The sequence below is a fragment of the Zeus faber genome, assembly GCF_960531495.2.
Source record: "Zeus faber genome assembly, chromosome: 5".
Classification (NCBI taxonomy): Eukaryota; Metazoa; Chordata; class Actinopteri; order Zeiformes; family Zeidae; genus Zeus; species Zeus faber.
In genome coordinates this window covers 23609608-23619542 of record NC_137192.1, presented here as the reverse complement: position 1 = coordinate 23619542, position 9935 = coordinate 23609608, and the positions used below count along the sequence as shown (strand labels likewise).

General features: G+C 43.5%; 1 protein-coding gene across 1 annotated transcript in view; it reads left to right on the top strand.

Moving 5' to 3' along the window:
- igsf21a (immunoglobin superfamily, member 21a) overlaps positions 1–9935 on the top strand; it is a gene marked incomplete at both ends in the record, with an annotated part of 255479 nt that overhangs the window by 199537 nt on the left and 46007 nt on the right. Inside the window, one exon of the mRNA XM_080001059.1 lies at positions 20–135. Within this exon, the coding sequence (XP_079857185.1) occupies positions 20–135 (116 nt within the window). The remainder of the gene's footprint in view (positions 1–19; positions 136–9935) is intronic.

Here is a 9935-nt window from a genome sequence, read left to right as displayed (position 1 = left end):
TTTTGTCGTTTCCATCCAGCTCCTCCGAACAACATCTCTGTGTTGGCAGAGAACACCCCGGCTCCGTTCAGCCGCTACCAGGCGCAGAACTTCACTCTGGTCTGCACGGCCAAGGGAGGGAAGCCCGCCCCGTCGGTGAGTAGGACTCCAAAGATGCAGGATGTGAGGTCAACCGTGCTCAAACTGTCTGTGGAACGCCCGGGGGTCCAGAGTACATGGTTTGAAAGTTGTCAGAAAAAATTCTTGATTCTCACATGTTGTGCCATTACACTCTCTCTATCAATACACACAAAGGTAGAATCATTAATTTGCTGATTATGTCTTTTATTATTCATTTCTTAATGATTTACCATGGGAAGGTCCATGGGCTATATTATAATATATATATATATATATATATATATATTCAGTATTCTTCATAATTGTAAAAGATTATGATTATGATTATGATAATTGTTATTATTATAATCATTAAAATTGTAATAATAATAATAATTATTATTATTATTCAAGATTCAAGATTCAAGAGGTTTATTCTTCACATACATATACATACTTTCATACATATATGCAGTGAAATGTAATGCAACGCACCCGGGGATAACACACAATATGTCCTAGGAAAAATTTCTTTCTAATAGACCAACCAACTGACTCCTAAAACGTAATACAGTAAGTCGAATACTTATAGAATAAAAATAAAAATATATAGAATAAAATAAAATACAATAAAATAAAATGAAATAAAATGGAATAGATAGAGGGAATATGCTTATGTATATGGAATAGGCAATTATGTATATACAGATATGTGCATTAAAGTGGTATGTGAATTAAAGTGGCAAGTGAATAAAGTGAGGTAGTGTTTGGGATAAGACAGCACAGTATTAGTAGTAACAGTAGTAGTAGTAACAGTACGGCGCAGCAATACGGCGTCACGAACAACTCTGAACAGTGACACGGTATGCGGTACAGTATGCTACATATGGTACAGTAAGGTATTGGAGCATATGTGTGTGGCTCAGTGAGGACCCCTGGTGAGGTCAGCATTGACAGTTCTAATGGCTTGCGGGAAAAAACTCCATCTCAGTCTGTTATCGCTGTGTGACTGCGGAGGCGCTTGCCTGACCGCAGCAGCTGAAACAGTCCGTTGTTGGGGTGATTAGGATCCTTCATGATCCTGCGGGCTCTGCTACTACACCTCCTGGTGTATAACTCCTGCAAGGTGGGGAGGGTAGTTCCAGTGGTACGTTCAGCTGAACGCTCCACCCTCTGCAGGGCCCGCCTGTCCTGAGCAGTACAGCTCGGCAGTGATGTTGCCTGTCAGGATGCTCTCCACTGCTCCAGAGTAGAAGGACTTGAGGATCCTCACTGAGACACGGAATTTCCTCAGCTGCCTGAGGTGGTAAAGACGCTGCCTTGCCTTTCCCACCAGAGTGTCTGTATGTACAGTCCATGTTAAGTCCTCTGTGATATGGACTCCCAGGTATTTGAAGCTGCTCACCCTGTCGACAGAAGTCCCACTAATCACCAAGGGTGCGTGCGTCCTCGATTGTGATCCTCGCCTAAAGTCCACAATCAGCTCCTTAGTTTTGCTGACATCAGAGGCTGTTGTCCTGGCACCAGAGTGCCACCTCCTCGCGGTAGGCCTTCTCGTCGCAGTCGGTGATCAGGCCCACGACAACGGTGTCGTCAGCAAATTTTATGATGGTGTTGGAGCTGGACCTGGCCCCACAGTCATGTTTGTACAGGGAGTACAGTAGGGGGCTGAGGACGCAACCCTGGGGGGATCCTGTATTCATGGTGAGGGAGCTTGACATGTGCTTACCCACCCTGACCACCTGGGGGTGGCCTGTGAGGAAGTCCAGGATCCAGGCACACAGCGGAGCATTCAGTCCGAGCTCCTTCAGCTTGACAGCCAGTCTGGTGGGGTCTATGCTGTTGAAAGCTGAATCAATGAACAGCATTCTCACATAGGCCCCCTTCCGGCCATCCAGGTGCGTGAGCATGGTGTGCAGTACCTGGGAGACCGCGTCATCCGTGGATCTGTTCTGCCGGTAAGCAAACAGCAACGGGTCCAAGGTGCGGGGTAGGGAGGCGCAGATATAATCCATAATCAGCCTCTCGAAACACTTCATGACCACCGAGGTGAGGGCCACCGGACGGTAGTCATTCAGGCAGGTTGGAGAGGCGATCTTCGGGACAGGAACGACAGTGGACCTCTTGAAGCAGGACGGGACCACTGATTCAGCCAGGGAGAAGTTGAATATTGTAGTGAACACCGGAGCTTGCTGGTTAGTGCAGGTCTTCAGTACACGCCCAGATATGCCATCTGGGCCCGCAGCTTTCTTGGTGTTCACCCGCATCAGAGCCCTCCTCACCTCGTGCACAGACACTGAGAGTGCGTGCTCATCCCCAGCGGTGTAACTCCAATTAGCCGGCGAGCTAGCGGTGCTGTTGCCAGACTGGAACCGCGCATAAAAGGAGTTCAGTTGGTCGGCTAGGGAGGCGTCCACACTCGTGGCTGGGGAGGAGCTGCTGTTGTAATTCGTAATAGTCCGCAGCCCCTGCCACAAGCGTCTTGTGTTCCCCCGCTCCATCTGTAGCTCCACAGTCTCCCTGTACGCCCGTTTAGCGTCCGTTTAGCTTCACTCACCGCCCTCCGCAGATTGTACGACGCCGCTTTGTAATTGTCCATATTTCCAGATACAAGACCGTCGTTGTAAGCGGCCGTGCGAGCATTCAGATTATTATTATTATTATTATTATTATTGTTATTATTATTATTATTATTATTATGATTATTATTATTATTATTATTATTATTATTATTATTATTATTATTATTATTATGTTTGTTCATGATTAATATTATAATTTATTTTAAATTAAATAAAAAAACATATGTGAAAATATTATTAATAATCAATATTATTATTATACATTTGTTAGAATTGATTATGAATTCTTATTTTATAATTAATAATAATTACATTATTTCAGAACTAATTTCAAATCCATCCGTATGATCCAATTCAAACCAAACACATTAGCCTCATGTCTAGTGTGAAGGCATCAACAACACTTCCCCCTTTTCTCCGCTGCAAAGCAACTGACCCTTGAATTGCTGGAGAGAGAGAGAGAGAGAGAGAGAGAGAGAGAGAGAGAGAGAGAGGTTAAGGAAATATTTTCAATTCGGCAGTTTGGGAAAGGGGGAAGATGAATATGTGCAGGGTTTGATTTGCATTAGAAAGAGTCGTGCAGCAGGAAGCCCTCCCCCGCAGCAACATATGGTGTGGTGTATATTGGAGCAGGCATCTTAAGTGGCCGCCTAAGAATACTGTCACCTGTATTAGCGATCGGACCCTGTGATTGATGGCCGATGCTAATGTAGTCACGGGGTGTAGTCATTAGAAAAGGTAGATCAGATTTAGGAAATACAGACATTAATGTTATTGATGGCCACAGCGAGGGCAATTCATCTCATCTCCGTGACATTGCAGTAATGATCACACACGGAATTATCAACACACACAAGCAGATCATCCTCCTGTACACGCTGAGACACACACGCATGCACACACACCCACACACACACCCACACTCACCCACGCACACCCACACACACACACACACACAAACACACACATACACACACACACACACAAGTGCACACACACACAAACACACACGTGAGTGTACATATTTTCCCATCAACTTTTAGAAGTGGAAGACAAGTTCCGACATACAGTATATCTCACTGACTCACTCACTCGCTCACTGATTCACTCGTTCACTGACTTGCTCACTGACTCGCTCGCTTGCTCACTTACCTGCTCACTTACCCACTCACTCACTCACTGACTGACTCACTGACTCGCTCACTGACTCACTGACTCACTCGCTCGCTCTCTCACTCACTGACTCACTCACTCGCTCGGTCACTCACTCACTCACTCACTCACTCACTCACTCACTCACTCACTCACTCACTCACTCAATCACTAGCTCATTTGTTCACTGACTCACTCGCTCACTGACTCACTCACTGACTCACTCACTGACTCACTCACTGAACGCTCACTTGCTCACTGACTAGTGAGTCAGTGAGCTGACTGACTGACTGACTCGCTCGCTCACTGACTCACTCACAGATTTACTCACTCTCTCACTCGCTCACTCACTGACTCACTCACTCACTCGTTCACTGACTCACCCACTCACTTACTGACTCACTCACCCACTCACTTACTTACTCACTCACTCACTCACTCACTCACCTTATATACTTCCACCAATCATTTATGCATAGAATCACACATTGTATATTCTGTACATATTTATATAAAGGGTTTTATGAATTTATTTGGCTATTTCTGTATGTTTGGCCATTTTAATATTATTTTTATCTTTATTTTTACTTTTCAGACTGATAAGCTCCTTTTTTTTACGATAACTGCCGAGAAATGCACCGAATCCTCAGCACAACAGATTTCTCGTACATCAGATTGTGCTGGTCGGAATGAATAGATCCTTAATGTGATGTGGAACATATAGTTATCTAGTTATAGCTTAGCACTGAATCGATGGACGGATGGACGTACAGCGTTTTGAGTGGAGTCCCAACTGAGCCATTAATCACTGTCCTTGTGTGTATGATAATGGACTGCGGACCCCGCTGACCCGCAGCCCACCCATCTCCTGCAATTATAAGCACAGCGAGAGGTGGACGCCAAGGTGAACGTGACTCCCATCGCTCAGATACCTCCCCTGTCGCGCTGGAGCAGGAAGCCGCGAGTCATTAACGCAGCAGCTTCCTCTTTTCGGGGCTGTTAATGGAGGAAAATGGTTCATAGAGGCCGGCTCGTTTCCTATCACACTCGCCGCTCAGTTAATTGTGATGTGCCACAGACTAAGCTAATGACATTAAAGACGTTAGATTTAATGTATCGCCGGGTTAGTGACATTCATGCTCATAGTCACGAAAATGAATCTATTGAATCTTGTCCCGGGGCACGATTGTCCGACTTTTTTCCTGCTACACAAAACGAAATTTAAGCCAATTCATTTCAATGGAGAGATTTTCACAGACTGACAAAAGTATGCCAACCTGGGGGGGGGGGGGGGGGGGGGGCGTTGGATGTATTAAAACTGGAAATGCATGGGTTCAAATTTCGTTCTGACAAGCAGGAAATAAAAGCGGGACACTGGTTTCACTTTTCCTCTATTGAATGGTCTATTAAATTCAAAGTTAGGTGAGAATAGAGATCTAGGGTCATACTCTCAGTATGAATTTCATTCATACATCAAATCAAACTGGATAGAGATATCAGCGTTTTTGCGCGCCTGTTTCCCTATCAAATGCGATAAACATTGCCATGGTAACAACGAGCTCCACCCATCAGGGACGTCATTGTTACACTTATTACGATTAAAGCCCAGCATAAAATAATAATAATAATAATAATAATAACTAGGGGTCCAGGAGGCCTGGATCCCTATTGTTATTGTTCGGATTTTTATTATAATTATTTTCCTTGGCATTTTTCTGGCTAAAAGTGTCTGGAACAGGACAACCACTGGACCCACGGACACGGTTGAGGTCTTGTTAGAACCGGGACGCCTCAGACGTCTCGTGGTTGAAGTGATCCATATCGATCCGCATACTGTACTGAGCAGGAATTAGTGAAAAAACAATTAAATTTGGGCGGAAGCAGCACAACGTTTGTGCATCGTCGAAACGCCAAGGTTCTAAAACTTCTGGCCGGGGGATGGATTAGGATGAGGTTGCGGAGTAAGACGCTTTGTGACATCATCGTCCAATTCGTTATGTGTGTGCAGGCTGTGGCTACAAACGCACATACGAGGTGCGAGGTGCGTGGTGTCGACTCCATCGCTCTGTAGTGGTTGCAAACTGCGCCTGTGTAGGTGTCTGGGTGTCGTCTCACCTGCTCGACGTGGGTGGTGCTTTTCGAATGGTATTTTCTCTTTTGCTCTTTTTATAAATGCAGGCATTCTGTTCCCATCCAACCCTCTGTTAGATGCGGCGCTGTCAAATTTTTCAAACCAGTTTGATATGAAGCCAACACTAGACTGGACCGGCACACCGAAAGAATGCACCTTTGCCACACTGGTTAAAATGCTTTTTTCCACATTGGTCAAGTTGCCACGGAAAACCAATCAATTTGGAAGATCTAAAGCTGACCTTTCACCTCTAACCAGAAATAAGCCCCGCCCCCTCCCTCGTGGACTTGTCGATGTATGGCTGACAACAAGGTCACATACATCCATAATTGTTTTTTTTTATATTTAAGTTCCGACCCAAAGAAGACGGTAAATTTCCATTGTGTTGTAAAATACGACGATGAGACAAACACCACCAACTTGATTATTTATTTATATTTATATAAATAATATATATAAAGTATATATTATTTAAGTGAAATGTTAATTAAAGCAGCTGCACAGAAATTATTTGATTTAAGTCGTAATACTTGTAATATTTATTTATTTATTTTTAAATGGCTATAACTGGCGGGACTTGCTTTATTTAGAATATTCAATAAAAAATATTATAAATCTGCATGCCTTTATGATTTCATTCTCTATAGCCTGCCCATCTTTTTTTTGAATCTCAATAAACACATATAATATTTGACTGGAATCTCTTCCATTTGTCCGGGACATTAAAGTCTTCCAGGACACATGGATGCAGCACCAATTTGTTCAAACGGTAACTCTGGCACATGCACAGAAAAGCCAATGTGTAGGATAGCCTACACATTGGCACACGTAGTTGTGACATGCAATGCCTTTGTGAGGAAAGAAAGATTGAGGAGGCAGGTCACGGTGAGTAATGTATTGATCGATTACTCGTTCCATTCCTACTTTTTAATTTGCTCGAACGTCTCATCATGAAAAATGCTGGTTCAGTCGGTTTGCATAAAATCAAACCGGCTCAGGCTCGTACACCAGACCGGACCGGCAAAACCGATCCAACTCTCGTCCATGATGAATTTCATGGACTTGAAAAGCGTCGGAAAACTAGGACCTGAAAAAGTATGAATAATCACAGAAAGTCGTGACCGCGTCATGACGTCACTCCGTCATTGTTGCACAACACGGCACCAAGCGGTCACGCTTCCGTCACTCTGTCATCATTGCCCGACGCGACACCAAACGGTCCCCTATCCATCACTGAGAGTGCAGCTCCGTTTCCACAGACAACACGGTGACTTCTAACAATGAGAACGTCTTGTTTACAGGCAAACATGGACGCTTGTTTTAAAGACAGGAGGGTTGCGCCGTGTAGACCACATAGCGGTTGCTCCGCGAGACGAGCAACCAGGAGACGACAGACCAGGGGGAGCCCATGCAGCATTCTCGTGCTGCGTTTCAGAGAAGCCGAAAAACTGTAATACATACCAAACTAGACTAAACTGGACCCGTGATAATTTGTCATTTTTCTTACTTTTTATTATATATTTATTTATTTATTTATCTGTTTGTTTGTTTGTTTATTTATTTATTGAATTAATTCACAATTAATCATTTTGCTTGGGACCCCCTGCTACCTCTTCACCACAGAGATATAATTTAATATATGGACGTACCAGATACTTTATTGGACTGTACTACCAGGAAATATAGAATGTACCATTCCCAGTAGGGCTTAGAGGTCTGATATCAGAGGAAAAGAATAAGACATTGGATTCTTCACTCTGAATGTGTGTATGTCGAAAGTGGTTTATCTTTTATCTTCTTTCCAAACAGCAGCACTGCAGTACGTTCATATTTCGAGCATTATGATACTATGCTCCATTGTGAGTGATTGGATTACCACTCCACTCAGGAAAGTGTGAAGTATAGTTTGAAACTTTGAAAATGTCAAAAAAGGGAGTTTCAAAATGACACAAGCACAGTTTTTTGTTTTTTTGAGTTCAGGGTTGACGCATCGAACCACAGATGGTCAGTTACAGGGTGTTTAGTTCCAGGGCACGGGCATTTTGGGGAGGAATAGTTGGAGTGGAGTTCAGTCCAATAAGAACAATTAGAACGGAAAATAATAAAAAGACAAAAATGATGACATAATATTTTTAAAAAGAAACAGAAAATTGACAATTAAAACCTTTGTATTTAGAGAATGGTTTCACTAAATATTTGTATTTTTCTTTTTTTCTCATACAGTATTTCATGCAAAATAATTACAGTCGACAATATAGAAATTAATCTAGCAGGGAAATATCACAGTGAAATCTCAGGTTTTGTCCACACACACACACACACGCAAGGACGCACGCACACACACACACACACACACACACACACACACACAGACACACATACATATGCACACACACACACTCATATACACACACACACACACACACACACATACACACACACACACACATATACACACACACACACACACACACTGTTTGTTCAGACACTCTCCAAGGACGCCTTTTACCATTCCATCTCAACATCGATCCCTCTGCGTGATCACAGAGACACACATTTTATGTTTTAGATTTTACTGACTAATAAGCATTGTTTTTCAGTGCTACTGGATATCTGCACTACAATGCACCAACCTTGTCCGAGACCAAAATTCCTTGCATTTGAAAATGCACTTGGCCCAATAAATAGATTCCAATTCTGAACCTAAACGTGCACATGAGCCTGTGCACTGCAGTGAGCCGAGCCTCGGTCCGGTCTAGCCCGGTCCGGTTGAAGGACTCCTCCTCCTTCTGCTCCTCCCTCCTCCCCCCCCCCCCCCCTCCTCCTCCGCCTGCGTGTTGATCATGACCTGCCAGCGCTGCCTTGCACTGAGGCACTGAATCACACAACGGTAAACACACTGTGACAGCTCAAAGATAGAATCTTCAACCGCTGCAGAGTCACCTTTAACGTCTGCCTTTCCAAGCGTTTGGTCAAACACTGTCATCACAATTCGGCAGGGGGAGGTTTGGAGCCCGTTTAGGAATTGTTGACTATATTATTAATCATCAAATCAAATCAATTAGAATTCATAGAGCACCAGAAAAAGCCTCGACAGTTGTGTCCCAAAGTGCTTTACGAGACAGGGGAGAGAAAAAGGAAAAGGAAAGTTTAAAACAATAGGAAGAACGGAAATTAACAGATTCAAAATGGAGAAAACAGGGGTTGATAGATGGATGGATGATGGATGGATGGTTGATTGATGGATGGATATGGATGGATGATGGATGGATGATGGATGGATGGATGGATAATGGATGGATAGATGGATTGATAAATGGATGGATGAATGATGGATGGATGGATGATGGATGGATGGGTGGATGGATTGATGGATGGATGGATGAATGGTGGATGGATGGATGGATGGATGAATGATGGATGATGGATGGATGGATGGATGGATGGATAATGGATGGATAGATGGATTGATTGGTGGATGGATGAATTATGGATGGATGGATGGATGGATGGATGGATGGATGGATGGATGGACGGATGGATGGATGGATGGATTTTTCTGCAATGTGCTTTACAAAACAGGGGGAGAGAAAGAAAAAAGAGCCTACGTCCAACAATAGAAAGAATGCAAATGAACTGATTAAAAATGTAGAAAAGGGGGAGGGGGGGGTAAGCTTCCTTATGAGATAATTAACAGGTGAAATGATGGTAAAATCCACTGGCAGCGACCATGCAGATTGTGTGGCGCTTGTAATATTCCCACCACTGAGTTCCAGTAGCATGTTATGATGTCGATCCACAGCGAGTCATCCAAACCTATTCACTAGTCCGTTAGGTGTGGTGGAAGCGATACAGTACAAATGAACTCAAGATAAAATGTGCTCTTTATTCATCCCTGAAGGGAAATTCAGGTGTTGTAGTAGCAATAACCATTACAAGTCCATTAAGGTTCTAATTAAAATAAGATAAGT